This window comes from Eleutherodactylus coqui, chromosome 1 (assembly GCF_035609145.1).
Source record: "Eleutherodactylus coqui strain aEleCoq1 chromosome 1, aEleCoq1.hap1, whole genome shotgun sequence".
In the NCBI taxonomy this organism is placed as follows: domain Eukaryota; kingdom Metazoa; phylum Chordata; class Amphibia; order Anura; family Eleutherodactylidae; genus Eleutherodactylus; species Eleutherodactylus coqui.
Genome location: NC_089837.1, coordinates 513,966,037 through 513,981,256, shown reverse-complemented (window position 1 = coordinate 513,981,256; position 15,220 = coordinate 513,966,037). Strand labels below are relative to the sequence as shown.

The 15,220-nt window shown below is 46.9% G+C and overlaps 1 protein-coding gene across 2 annotated transcripts in view; it reads left to right on the top strand.

Annotated features, from left to right (window-relative positions):
- Positions 1-9,405: 9,405 nt before the first annotated feature.
- The window catches only part of PIGW (phosphatidylinositol glycan anchor biosynthesis class W), a 157,522-nt gene continuing 151,707 nt past the window's right edge, over positions 9,406-15,220 (top strand). Inside the window, exon 1 of one of the 2 annotated variants that reach the window (XM_066587833.1) lies at positions 9,406-9,640. In XM_066587833.1, the coding sequence (XP_066443930.1) occupies positions 9,612-9,640 (29 nt within the window). In that variant the 5' untranslated portion in view covers positions 9,406-9,611. The remainder of the gene's footprint in view (positions 9,641-15,220) is intronic. The other variant, XM_066587829.1, reaches the window with a different exon arrangement.

Genomic DNA, 15,220 nt, shown 5'->3' with positions numbered 1-15,220 from the left:
AACTCCTCCAATATTGCCGGTTTTCCTCTGGCCGTCCTCCTTTCGTCATCTCTAGGTGCTGGGGAGGTTTGCCGGAGCCTTGGGATGTTTTTTTCCCCCTCTTCAGACGCTTTGTGGTTGCTTGGAGTCCTTATCTTAAGCGGAGCCCGAGCTCAAGCGACCGCTCCAGAGCCTCACCAAGCCACGCCCCAATGTGGCTTAATTTGTAACTAGGCCTGGAGGCAGCCCAGTTAAAATAAAAGTTGGTTCAGGTGCAAGTTTCAACGCTTTAATGAGCATTGAAACATATAAAAATTGTTTACAAAAATTATATGACTGAGCCTTGTGGGCCAAAGAAAAATTGCCCGTTCGGAGTAATTACGTCAGGTTTCAGGAGGAGGAGGATGAATATTACACACAGATTGATGAAGCTAAAAGGTCCACGTTTTTGATGGTGATAGAGAACAATGCTTCCATCCGCGGGTGCAGCCTACGTATTGTTTAGGTATCGCTGCTGTCCGCTTGTGGAGAAGAGAAGTCTGGGGAAATCCAGGCTTTGTTCATCTTGATGAGTGTAAGCCTGTCGGCACTGTTGGTTGACAGGCGGGTACGCTTATCTGTGATGAATCCCCCAGCCGCACTAAACACCCTCTCTGACAAGACGCTAGCCGCAGGACAAGCAAGCACCTTCAGGGCATACAGCGCGAGTTCAGGCCCACTACTGGGTGTCCAGTTTCGACACCCAGTAGCTGTAGGGGGCAGAGGCGTCACGGAGGACGGTTGTGCGATCGGCTACGTACTCCCTCACCATCCTTTTACAGTGCTCCCGCCGACTCAGCCTTGACTGGGGAGCGGTGACACAGTCTTGCTGGGGAGCCAGAAAGCTGTCAAAGGCCTTAGAGAGTGTTCCCCATGCCTGTGCTGTACATGCTGCCTGATCTCCGCGCCTCCCATGCTACCTGGCCCTCGGAACTGCGCCTTCGGCCACTAGGGGTGTCGGATGGGAATTTTACCATCAGTTTGTCCGCCAGGGTCCTGTGGTATAGCATCAATCTCGAACCCCTTTCCTCTTCGGGTATGAGAGTGGAAAGGTTCTCCTTATACCGTGGGTCGAGCAGTGTGTACACCCAGTAATCCGTAGTGGCCAGAATGCGTGTAACGCGAGGGTCACGAGAAAGGCATCCTAACATGAAATCAGCCATGTGTGCCAGGGTACCTGTACGCAACACATGGCTGTCCTCACTAGGAAGATCACTTTCAGGATCCTCCTCCTCCTCCTCCTCCTCCTCCTCAGGCCATACACGCTGAAAGGATGACAGGCAAGCAGCATGGGTACCCTCAGCAGTGGGCCAAGCTGTCTCTTTCCCCTCCTCCTCATGCTCCTCCCCCTCCTCCTCCTCAACGCGCTGAGATATAGACAGGAGGGTCCCCCGCCTCTGTTTCCGAGAGCAAAGCGTCTGCCTTTATGCTTTGCAGGGAACTTCTCAAGAGGCATAGCAGAGGAATGGTGACGCTAATGATTGCAGCATCGCCGCTCACCATCTGGGTAGACACCTCAAAGTTTCCAAGGACCAGGCAGATGTCTGCCAACCAGGCCCACTCTTCTGTAAAGAATTGAGGAGGCTGACTCCCACTACGCCGCCCATGTTGGAGTTGGTATTCCACTATAGCTCTACGCTGCTCATAGAGCCTGGCCAACATGTGGAGCGTAGAGTTCCACCGTGGTGGCACGTCGCACAGCAGTCGGTGCACTGGCAGATGAAACCGATGTTGCAGGGTGCGCAGGGTGGCAGCGTCCGTGTGGGACTTGCAGAAATGTGCGTAGAGCCGGCGCACCTTTACGAGCAGGTCTGACAAGCGTGGGTAGCTTTTCAGAAAGCGCTGAACCACCAAATTAAAGACGTGGGCCAGGCATGGCACTTGCGTAAGGTTGCCGAGCTGCAGAGCCGCCACCAGGTTACGGCCGTTGTCACACACGACCATGTCCGGTTGGAGGCTCAGCGGCGCAAGCCAGTGGTCGGTCTGCTCTGCCAGACCCTGCAGCAGTTCGTGGGCCGTGTGCCTCTTCTCTCCTAAGCTGAGTAGTTTCAGCATGGCCTGCTGACGCTTGCCCACCGCTATGCTGCCGTGCCGCACGACACCGACTGCTGGTGACGTGCTGCTGCAGACACATCTTGATTGTGAGACAGAGGTTGCGTAGGAGGAGGAGGAGGGTGGTTTAGTGGAGGAAGCATACACCGCCGCAGATACCACCATCGAGCTGGGGCCCGCAATTCTAGGTGTGGGTAGGACGTGAGCGATCCCAGGCTCTGACTCTGTCCCAGCCTCCACTAAATTCACCCAATGTGCCGTCAGGGAGATATAGTGGCCCTGCCCGCCTGTGCTTGTCCGCGTGTCTGTTGTTAAGTGGACCTTGGCAGTAACCGCATTGGTGAGGGCGTGTACAAGGTTGCGGGAGACGTGGTCGTGCAGGGCTGGTACGGCACATCGGGAAAAGTTGTGGCGACTGGGAACTGAGTAGCGCGGGGCCGCCACCGCCATCATACCTTTGAAAGCCTCCGTTTCCACAACCCTATACGGCAGCATCTCCAGGCTGCTAAATCTGGCTATGTGCACATTTAACGCTTGAGCGTGCGGGTGCGTGGCAGCGTACTTGCGCTTGCGCTCCAACACTTGCGCTAGCGACGGCTGGACGGTGCGCTGAGAGACATTGGGGGATGGGGCCGAGGTCAGCGGAGTTGAGGGTGTGGGTGCTGGTCAGGAGACGGTAGTGCCTGTGTCCTGAGAGGGGGGTTGGATCTCAGTGGCAGGTTGGGGCACAGGGGGAGAGGCAGCGGTGCAAACCGGAGGCGGTGAACGGCCTTCGTCCCACCTTGTGGGGTGCTTGGCCATCATATGTCTGCGCATGCTGGTGGTGGTGAGGCTGGTGGTGGTGGCTCCCCGGCTGATCTTGGCATGACAAAGGTTGCACACCACTGTTCGTCGGTCGTCTGCACTCTCAGTGAAAAACTGCCAGACCTTTAAGCACCTCGGCCTCTGCAGTGTGGCATGGCGCGAGGGGGGCTTTGGGAAACAGTTGGTGGATTATTCGGTCTGGCCCTGCCTCTACCCCTGGCCACCTCACTGCCTCTTCCAACCTGCCCTGCTGCTGCACTTGCCTCCCCTTCTGAAGGCCTGTCCTCAGTAGGCGTAGCAAACCAGGTGGGGTCAGTCACCTCATCGTCCTGCTGCTCTTCCTCCGAATCCTCTGTGCGCTCCTCCCTCGGACTTACTCCAATTACTACTACCTGAGTTATAGACAACTGTGTCTCATCGTCATCGTCCTCCTCACCCACTGAAAGCTCTTGAGACAGTTGCCGGAAGTCCCCAGCCTCATCCCTCGGACCCCGGGAACTTTCCAAAGGTTGGGCATCGGTCACGACAAACTCCTCCAGTGGGAGAGGATTCGGAACCATTGCTGTCCATTCTGGGCAGGGGCCCAAGAACAGTTTCTAGGAGTCTGCCTGCTCCTCAGAATGTGTCATTGTAATGGAGTGAGGAGGCTGGGAGGAAGGAGGAGCAGCAGCCAGAGGATTCAGAGTTGCAGCAGTGGATGGCGCAGAATTCTGGGTGGTCAATAGATTGCTGGATGCACTTTCTGCCATCCACGACAGGACCTGCTCACACTGCTCATTTTCTAATAAAGGTCTACCGCGTGGACCCATTAATTGTGAGATGAATGTGGGGACGCCAGAAACGTGCCTCTCTCCCAATCCCGCAGCCTTCGGCTGCGATACACCTGGATCAGGAGCTCGGCCTGTGCCCACACCCTGACTTGGGCCTCTGCGTCCTCGCCCGCGTCCACATCCTCTAGGCCTACCCCTACCCCTCAGCATGCTGTATTACCAGTAGTGCAGAAACAGAACGCTGTAATTAAATATGCCGCTTATTGGCCTGTGGTTGGAGGCTGACTTCGCTTACGGAACGCACAGCAGAGGCAGGAAAGAATTTTGCGCAAGCCTGCTGTAACACTTAGCTGGCTGCGTATGAATTAGGACAACTACCCCCAGCAGAGACGCAGTACAGTCAGGACGGTCACAGGCAGCCCAAATAGATTTTTTTTCCCAAATTTTTTTGGAAAAGCCCACTGCGTATATAGACTGGATATGTCTTTCACTGTCCCTGCCTCACCACCACTACTGGCCGTGGACTATGTAAAATTACTGCAGGACGCAATGCTCTGGACGCAATGCTCTGCACGGCCGATATGCAAAAAAAAAAAAAAAGTGCAACACTGCAAAAAGCAGCCTCAACAGTACTGCACACGGTCAGATGTGGCCCTAAGAAGGACCGTTGGGGTTCTTGAAGCCTAAAATCACTCCTAACACTCTCCCTATAGCAGCTCCAGCATCAGCAGCACTTTCCCTGATCTCTGTCAGAATGCATCTGTGGCGAGCCGCGGGAGGGGCCGATTTATATACTCGGGTGACACCTGATCTCGCCAGCCACTCACTGCAGGGGGGTGGTATAGGGCTTGAACGTCGCAGGGGGAAGTTGTAATGCCTTCCCTGTATTTCTATTGGCCAGAAAAGCGCACTAACGTCTCAGAGATGAAAGTGAAAGTAACTCAAACATCGCGTGGTGCTCATCTCGAGTAACGAGCATCTCGAACACGCTAATACTCGAACGAGTATCAAGCTCGGACGAGTACGTTCGCTCATCTCTAGAGATGAGCGAGCACCAAAATGCTCGAGTGCTCGTTACTCGAGTCGAACTTCCCGCGATGCTCGAGGGTTCGTTTCGAGTAACGAACCCCATTAAAGTCAATGGGCACCTCGAGCATTTTTGTATATCGCCAATGCTCGCTAAGGTTTTCATTTGTAAAAAATCTGGGAAATTCACGAAAGCGATGGGAACGACACAGCAACGGATAGGGCAAGCAAGGGGCTACATGTTGGGCTGCATCTCGAGTTCCCAAGTCCCACTATTAAGCCACAATAGCGGCAAGAGTCCCCCCCCCCCCCTGCACTGTCAGCATAAAGATCGAGCACTGATCATTGAATTCAATGGAGCCGGCAATACAGCCGGCTCCATTGAAAACAATGGGCTGCCGGCGATCTCAGGATGAATTTTCGGGAAGGGCTTAAAAATATAAGCCCTTACCTGAAAATCATCCTAAAATGTGTAAAAAAAAAAATGTCAGCATAAAGATCATTCTCCTCTGCCATAGCTGTAACAGCTGTGGCAGAGAAGAACGATGTTAGCCCATTGAATTCAATGGAGCCGGCAATACAGCTGGCTCCATTGAAAGCAATTGGCTGCCGGCGAGCGCGGGATGAATTTTCAGGAAGAGCTTAAAAATATAAGCCCTTACCTGAAAATCATCCAGAAATGTGTAAAAATAAAAAAAATGTATACTCACCTTTCCGCTGCAGCCAGAGTTCAGCCGCGTCTGGCTGGCATTTCTCCTGAACTGCTCTCTGTAGTATTCAGCAGCCGGGGATATAAAATCCCCGCCTGCTGAATGAGCTGCCTCTGATTGGTCACAGCCTCACCAATCAGAGGCAGCTCTCACTCACACCCATTCATGAATTCATGAATGGGTGAGTGCTGCCTCTGATTGGCTCAGCGCAAGGACCAATCAGGGGCAGCTCTCACTCACACCCATTCATGAATATAATTGCAGGTATGTGAATAAAGGTAGTGATCAGGCCACATTTGCAGTGGAGAATGAATGTGATGAAATAAACATGCCAGAGAGGTCGCTATATTAGCAGTTCTGAAGCCATTTGGCGTATTTTCTCTTTTCAAATCCATGAAAGATTCCCTTCAGTAATGCACCTTGCGATTCATCTGAAAAATGGGCAAAGAGTCTATTTTACTGCAGATAACGCAATAGACAAAATTAACACCCCTTCAAAAACTACTCTTATAGGATTTTTTGAACTGTGTAAGGTTGATGGCTTTGCAAGAACCCTCCTATACCACGAAGTTCCTTCATTCTATTTATGGAAAAAAGATAGATTTGTTCGAAAAAACAAGGAACATGTGTTATCGGATATCCAGGAGTGAAAAAAGACACAGTCCTTGGTAGAGTTTATACAGTGCATCCACATAACTCTGAATGTTACCATTTGCGACTGCTACTGCATGAGGTTCGGGGCCCCACATCTTTCAGTCATCTAAAAACTGTTGACGGTGTGCTTCATCTAACATTCCAGTCAGCATGTAAGTCACTCGGTTTACTTGAGGATGATAGTCATTGGAACAAAACATTGGAAGAAGCAGCTTTGTCTGATTCAACAGTTAGGTTGAGAGAATTGTTTGCCATCATGGTGGTCTTTTGTCAGGTGTCCGAGCCATTGCTGTTGTGGGAGACTCACAAAGACAATTTCTCTGAGGATATCTTGCGGCAAGTGCAGAGACATAATCAAGAAATATACATCGAAATATAGAGCATATTTATAACAAGACCTTGATTTTGCTGGAAGACATCATTCTGTCTTTGGGAGGTCGAACCTTACAAGAGTATAGCTTACCAGAATCAATACGAACTGATGACATTTTGGAAAACCGAGAATATCTGAAGCAAATTAATTACGATGTTGCAATACTGAAAGACACAGTGACAAAACATGAAGCATGCCTTACTGATGACCAAAAGATTGTCTACCATAAAGTACTACAAAGTGTTGAGTCTAATTCAAACAAAGTCTTTTTTTTGGATGCATCAGGAGGAACTGGAAAAACCTATTTGATAAATTTGTTGTTGGCCAAAGTAAGGAGCACAAAAAAAAACATTGCAATTGCTGTAGCATCCTCAGGCATTGCTGCTACACTACTACAGGGAGGAAAAACATCACACGCCACCTTCAAGCTGCCATTAAATTTAAATCGAGTTGAAGCATGAGTACTCCAAGACTGTAAACTTATAGTGTGGGATGAATATACAATGTTGCATAAAGCCGGCATAGAGGCAGTTGACCGCACTTTTCGAAATCTCTGTAACAGCAACAAACTTATGGGAGGAGTCACAGTGTTGTTCTCAGGAGACTTCAGGCAAACTTTACCTGTAGAGATGATCGAACGTGTCCGTTACGGACACTTACGCACCCGGACACCGGCTTTCCCAAACACTTCAGTGTTCGGGCGTAAATGTTCGGGGGCCGCCGGGGGGCGGGGGTCGCCGTGGCAGCGCGGGCGGCAGCAGCGGGGAACAGGGGGGAGCCCTCTCTCTCTCCCTCTCCCCCCCACTCCCCGCCGCACCCCCCCGCGCTGCCACGGCGACCGCCGAACATTTTTCGCCCGAACACGGAAGTACTCGCAAAGTTCGGTGTTCGGGCGAAAAGGGGCGGGGCCGAACATGTTCGATCATCTCTATTTACCTGTCATGCCCCGAGGTACTCGTGCTGATGAGGTCAATGCTTGCTTTAAGAGTTCCTTCCTTTGGCCTAAAGTAGAAAAATTATCCCTTTCTACAAATATGAGGGTTCATCTGAAGGGTGACATCAGTGCCGGTGAATTTGCTCATCTTCTGTTAAAAATAGGCAATGGAGAACTTAACAACATCCATAGCATCCTTAAGATCCCACCAAACCTGTGTACTATTGTCAACTCTGTAGACAGTCTTATAGCAGAAATATATCCTGACATTAAACACCTCAGACAGAAACCTGCCTCTTGGCTACGAGAAAGAGTATTGTTAATGCCTACAAACGCTTGTTTGTTGGAACGTCTTGGTGGAAGTGAGACTGTTTACAAGTCGATTGACTCAGTTCTGAACAGTGATGATGCTGTAAACTATCCTGCTGAGTTTCTCAATACACTGGAGCCGCCAGGAATGCCAGCTCACCGCCTTACTCTCAAGGTTGGAGCGCCCATAATGTTGTTACGGAATTTGAACCCTCCAAAACTGTGTAATGGAACAAGACTGCAAATAAAGACATTGCGGCCGAATGTTATTGAGGCGACTGTGTTCACAGGCTGTGGTGAAGGTGAAACTGTGTTTATTCCACAGATACCTATAATCCCTTCAGACTACATTTTTGAATTTAAGCGGCTTCAATTTCCCATTAAATTATGTTTCGCCATGACTATTAACAAATCGCAGGGGCAGTCACTGACAAAGGCAGGTATAGATGTGAGACAGGGCTGTTTCTCTCATGGACAGTTCTATGTGGCGTGTTCCTGAGTCGGCCAGCCAAGTAACCTGTTCATACTGGCTCCTGGGGGTGAAACTGCCAACAGAGTGTACAAAGAGGCCCTCACCACTTAATACCATTATTTGTTTTCTATTTGTAAAATTTATGAAAAATGTGAAGTTTTAAATGTTTCTTTTAAGCAAAGTTTTAACCTTACCTATGCTGAGAGTTAGATTCCTAAGTTTAGTATTTTACATTCCTATTTGTTATTTACAACAAAAAACTACTTTTAGTTTTAACGAGGAATTATTATTTCCTGTTAAAATTCAATTGTTTTCTTATTTGTTTTTTCACAAATCTTTTTAATTTTATTTTTATATGAAGGAAACGTCCCATGGTTGCCTCCCCGTGGTGTTTCCTGGGTAACGCAAAGAACCATGCAAAATGGTGAACATATGTTTTTCCTCAGTATCTCTAAAGTAACCACGACTTCATAAGATTTTCCGTGTGAACACCAGATAAACACCAGTACCAAATTAACTCGGGCGAAGCCGGGTATATCAGCGAGTATATACATATATATATTATATACATACATAGCTAATGGTTGTGGGTAAAGGAAAAAAAGGTAGGAATAAAAGAATCGCTGTGGCGCCAATAGAATCCTGACGCTCAGAACTATCAATGCCTAACTATTGGCGCCGTGTATATTTCCTGGTATGCTAATAGAGCGCAAGGTATGGAGCGCATCTATGTGCGCTCCACACAGCCAAAATTCAACGTTCTTACACGCATATAACAAACACGGACCTTCGTTCACGCCGCATTTTTGCACGTACGTGCGCGAGTATTAACGCATACACACATGCTCGTGTGAACGCGCCTTCATCCAGGGTAGAATGCATACACACACAGCTCTCCCTTTTTGCCTGGTACACCATGCACATACCAGCAGTGAACACAAGGGTAAGTCCTCTAACCTAATAATTATGCTTGAGTTTACCTATTGCTGTTTCATTTGGAATCCACAACTAGTCTTTTAGTGTAGTTTTTCTATTCCCCCCTGGAAACTACCAAGGTCCCATAACTTTTAATATTGCTTATGATAGCAGTTTTAAAGGTACTTTTAACATACACACATTTTGTCTTTTAATGACTATTTAATAAAGTTAGTTTCCTTTCTAATATGTTGCAATATATTTCTCCACCATACAAAAAAAAATGCGGGGGGGGGGGGGGGGGCGTGGCCTGAAGGAGCCGATGGCAGTCATCTTTTGAGTAGCTCCGTGCTCTAGCCTGATAAAAAAGCAACTGACAGCTTGCTGAGGACAATTAAACAGCAGGAGAGAACAGGAAAACCTGCCTGATACTAATGGCAGCCCGGAAGAGAACAGGGAAAACAGGTCCGAAGCGCCTCACTGACTTCTACCCGACACGTGGTGCAGAGGGAAAGAATGCAGCAGAGCCGGCTTCCAGCAGCGCTGAGGGAGACGGAGAAACACTGTCAGCAGGATGGCCGGACCAAACACTGAGCGGGACCGGTAAGCAAACCTCAACTCACAACACAGCTCCCAGCACAATCAAACAGCCCTTCACACTGCAGCTCCATCCCTGCAAACACAAACAGTGAGAGGAGAGAAGTGTTGGCACCCCATGGAGAGGAGGGGGGGGGGGAATGAAGCAGGAGAACAGACACCATCTTCCCCCTACTCATCAGCACAGTGTCCAACAACAACACAGTGTGCAGAAAAAAGAGGCTTCAGTTCCCCTAGTATAAGCCCGGAAAAGAGGCGCCCTAGAAGGGACTCATCCCACCCAAATCCAAACAGCTCTATACAGAACTGGAACGAAGACCCTGAAGATACAGACCCTTTACTTAATATAGTTTGCTCAGACCAAACGGCCTCAGAATATTTCATCAGAGACATGGTCTTAGCTCTGAAAGGCTCTATCAAAAGAGACTTTACAGAAATAAATGCTAAAATTTTCTCCTCTCTAAACGAACTAGAAGGAAGGGTCGATCACCTAGAAAACAAGACCGGAGAGATCACTAGTTCGCATATCGACTTAATTGACGCTCACTACAAACTTGAGGAAGAGGTCGAGTTCCTAAAGAATAAAATAGCAGACATTGAAGATCGGAACCGACGCAATAACATTAAGTTTAGAGGAATTCCCGAGTCCGTTAAACCAGAGGATTTAAACAATTTCGTGCAAGATCTTATAAAAATCCTCCTTCCCACCTCTAAGAAAGAGGACTGCATACTAGACAGGATCCACAGGCTCCCCAAGCCCAAAAATATCCCCGACAACGTACCAAGAGACGTGATAGCAAGGGTGCACTTCTTTCACACAAAAGACAGCATGATGAAAGAAGCAAGAAATATGAAAGACCTCCCACCTCCATACAACAACATCAAACTATTCGCAGACTTCTCCCAAACCACGATGTTAGCATGTAAAAAATTCCTCGTGATAACAAAAGTGCTAAGAGATAACAACCTCTCCTATAGATGGGGCTTTCCCACCAAGCTCTACATTAACAAAGACAGGATAACAACGACGGTCCTAACACAAGAGGAGGGTTTGCTCCTTTTAAAGAAATGGAACCTCCCAGTCCCTCAAGAACACAATCCATCGCATGTTAACAAAGACTGGACCCGCAAAAATCCAAACAGACCAAACAGAAATAAAGCTCCACCTCATTGAATCTTCCTCACAAGATTAAAAATATGCTCGATCAATGCCCTCGAGCGTAAATTCCAAGATCTAGCTCAGAGCACAGGCTGATCCTTGCACCCCAACCAAGACCTTCCCAGGGTCTGAGAACCTGAATTTGGAAAGGTCCATTTCTATTTTTCTTCACTCACAGTTGCTGGTTGCAATGCAAGTTATGACTCAACGCAAACACGAAGAAACCTTATCCCTTCGTTTATCACCCCAGTCTTATCCCCCAACCATCCCACCGAAAAGGAATATGAAGATTCGTCACAATAAACCCTCTCGTATACTCTTCAGACCGTGCAGAATAATCTGGTTCACACCCAAAGTTCATCAGCACCACCCATGCCAAGCAGAAGGAACCCCAACTTTAAGATGGAACTGAAACTAATTTCCCTGAATGTAAAGGGTTTGAATTCCCCATATAAAAGATCCGCCCTCTGGAGAGAGGCCATCTTGTCTAAAGCGGACATTTTCTGCACACAGGAGACACACCTGAACAAACACAACCCTCCGAAAATATCTCACCCCAAATTTACCAGATGTTTTCTAGCAAACGCAACTAAGAAAAAAGCAGGGGTACTAATAGCAGTGAAGGACTCGGTGGACTTTCATCTGATTGAAGAAATCTGGGACGCCGAGGGTAGATATCTGATGTTAATATGTAAGGTTGATGGCTTCCTTGTCACCCTGGTCAATGTCTATGTTCCCAACTCCAGACAAATCAGATTTTTGAACAGAGTGACAAGGAAAATTAAGAAGGTCCAACAGGGCTCGTTAATTATTTGTGGAGATTTTAATGCAATATCAGATAACTCCCTGGATTCTAGCCACACAAGGAAAAATAGAGGTCTGAGCCTAGCATCTTGGATCCACAACAACGATATGTATGATTTATTTAGAGCCTTGAATACTAGCTCCAGGGAGTACACCTTTTACTCATTTAGACATGCAACTTCATCAAGAATAGATATGTTCTTAGGGGACTTCCAGATCTTAAACAAAACCCAAGAAGCCACAATAGGGGTGACAACGTGGTCGGACCATGCCCCGATTTCATTGAAGATAAAATTAGCCCCACGTATACACTCCCCTAACTCCTGGAGAAATAACACCTTCCTGTTAAAGATTCCAAAATTTCAAAACAAGATAAGAGATGCGATAGTGGAGTATTTCCACTATAACGACACCCCAGATATGTGCCGTTTCACACTCTGGAACGCGCATAAATCCGTCATTAGAGGCACAATGATACAACAAGGGGCCATATATAAAAAGGAAAAAAATAACCTTTTAAGAATTGCTACGGAAACCCTAAAAAATTTAGAAAAATCTACCCACTCCAACCCTCCACCTTCTATAAGCAAAGAAATTAGAGAGGCTAGACTGAAAGTCAGAAACATACTAATAGATGAGCACGAAAAAAACATAAAATTTATCAAAACTACCTACTATACAGACGCCAACAAAAACACCAAATGGATGGCTAACAAAGTCAAACAAAAAAGAACCAAAACAAAAATACCCTTTGTGTATGACCCCAACTCAAAAAAATAAAATATCCCACCCCATAGCCATAGCTGAGGAGTTCCGAAGGTTCTATGAGGAACTTTATAACCTCAATAAAGGACAGTCTGAATACTCACCTTCGGAAACAACCATCAAATCCTTTCTCTCATCACTACAGTTACCTAAGCTATCAGATATGCAACTAAAAAAACTAAACTCACCCATCACCCATCAGGAGATCCTACAGGTCATAAATAGAGCCAAACAAGACAAAGCTCCGGGACCCGACGGCTTTTCGAATGAATATTTCAAACTCTACCAAAAACAACTAATCCCCCATATGGAAAATACTTACAACAAAGCTATGCTGACGCTCTCTCTACCGCCTGAGATGCTCCAGGCGACCATAGTGACCATCCCTAAACCAGGTAAAGAGCCATCAAAACCCGCCAACTTTAGACCCATATCTCTCCTAAACAACGACGCTAAAATATATGCAAAAATCCTATCCCTAAGATTACTGGAGGTCACCCCGGACCTCATTCACAGCGACCAGGTGGGGTTCGTTAAAGGCAGGCAGGCGTCGGATGCCACCCGCCGACTGCTGGATGTCGTGTGGGAAGTCGAGAACTCTCGAATGCCTTGTCTGCTCCTCACCCTGGATGCAGAGAAGGCATTCTACAGAATACACTGGGGGTATGCCTTCTCGGCTCTGGAGAGTTTCAGCTTTGGGGGAAATATACTGTCAGCCATACAGGCCCTCTATAGCTCCCCGTCAGCCCGGGTTCTTACCAATGGAGTCATGTCGGATCCATTTACCATTTCCAATGGAACCAGACAAGGATGTCCCCTATCGCCTACACTATTTATCCTTATTATAGAACCGCTAGCAGAAGCTATACGCATGTGCGGCGAAGTAAGAGGAGTCCCCCTGGCAGGAAGAGAACAAAAAATAGGACTATTCGCTGATGACATAGTGTTAATGCTCACGTCCCCCCTAGGCTCCCTCAGAAAGGCCTCTCAACTTCTGGAATTCTTTGGGACAATATCCTATTACAAAATAAACCCAACAAAATCAAAAATCCTCCCCATCAATATACATCACAAACTACAAAAACTAATAAAAGAAGAATTCCCATTTGAATGGGACCCATGGGCATACAGTACTTAGGCACGACAATTAACCTACCCTTAAGCAAAGTATTGGACTACAACTTAACACAATTAAAGGAAAACATCCAACAAGACTTACAAGGAAGGAAAAAGAAAAAACAAGCCTTGCGCTCACGGGAAAAAGCAGGAACGAAAGTAAATTGATTATTTTAACTTAATCAATTTTATTACATATACATTATAACCAACAATCTGAGCTACGCGTTTCTGCGACTTATAAGTCGCCTTTTTCAACTTTCAATCCAACAAGACTTGTCCAGCTTCAACAAGACAGAATTGTCGTGGATGGGTAGGATCGTGATTTACAAAATGATGATTCTACCCAAGCTACTATATATATTTAGAACAATTCCCCTAAAATGTAACTCTAGGCTCCTGAAAGAACTACAAAAACAATTAATGTCCTTTATTTTGAACAATAGAAAACCAAGGGTGGCTGCATCCATATTATATTGCTCCAGGGGGAATGGTGGTCTGGGGGTCCCCAATATTGTTGCTTACTACAGAGCAAACATAATTTCACAGATGATACCTTGGGGTACCTCTCAGTCAGGAATCAGCTGGCCATCCATTGAGCAAAGCTCCATAGGGAACAAAAAACTAAAAAATTTACTCTTGGCCACAAGCCTAAAAATGAAAATACTCCCGATCAAAAACCCAATAATATCAAACACCGTCGAGATCTGGAAGCAGTTACTTAATACCCTAGAGGGTCAACCACCTAGAGTGGATGTCCCCCTCCCTCTTGAAATCGTTGACTTTAGCCCAGATACCCATAACACAAAAGGTTGGAGAGCAAGAGGTATCAAAGAGATCTCGGACTTAGCCGAGGGAAGCGACATGAAATCTTTCAAGAGTCTCCAAAAGGAGTTTGGGCTACAGGGTGGGGATTTCCTTTTGTTTTCCCAACTGAAAAGCAGATGGTCAACTATGGCCTCTGGATCCTTACCTAAATATATACACAATCTCCTCTTTAACCCCTCCCCCCAGAAAATCCTCTTGAGGGAGATCTACGACATCCTCTGCCAGGGAAAAAATACTGGGCCAAACCTAAAAAAGAAAGCCCATATTCTTAATTGGGAAAGGGAGACGGGGACAACCTTCACAATTCAACAATGGTCTCAAGCCCACAGCTGGGCGAATAGGGCCTCTATGTGTGCATCCCTGCTAGAGGTGCATTATAAATTAATTACACGCTGGTACAGATCCCCAGTGAGACTGGCGGACTTTTTTCCAGAAACCTCGGATAGATGCTGGAGGAACTGCGGAGAGAGAGGCACACTACTCCATATTTTTTGGAGCTGCCCAAAAATCAAAACAGTCTGGAGGGAATTCCTGGATCTTATGAAAAAGATTACAGGAATTAGAGTTCCCCCAAAGCCAGAAAATACAATCTTACTGCTGGGTTTGGGAAAGATACCTCAGGGACTAAGAAAACTCATAATCCACGGTCTCCTAGTAACTAAACTTATGATAGCAAGGAATTGGAGATCCCAAACAACCCCGACTATCTCAACCATAACCCATCTGATGTCTGATCACATGACTATGGAGAAAATCTACGCTCTTAGACAAAATAGATTACCTAGCTTTGTAGAGACATGGGACCCCTGGATAACATACTTCCACCCAGACCAGATAATGATCAACCTGAAATCATAAATACAGTGGGACCGGACCTAGGCACGATTTGAAGGAATTTATAATTCAATGTATGC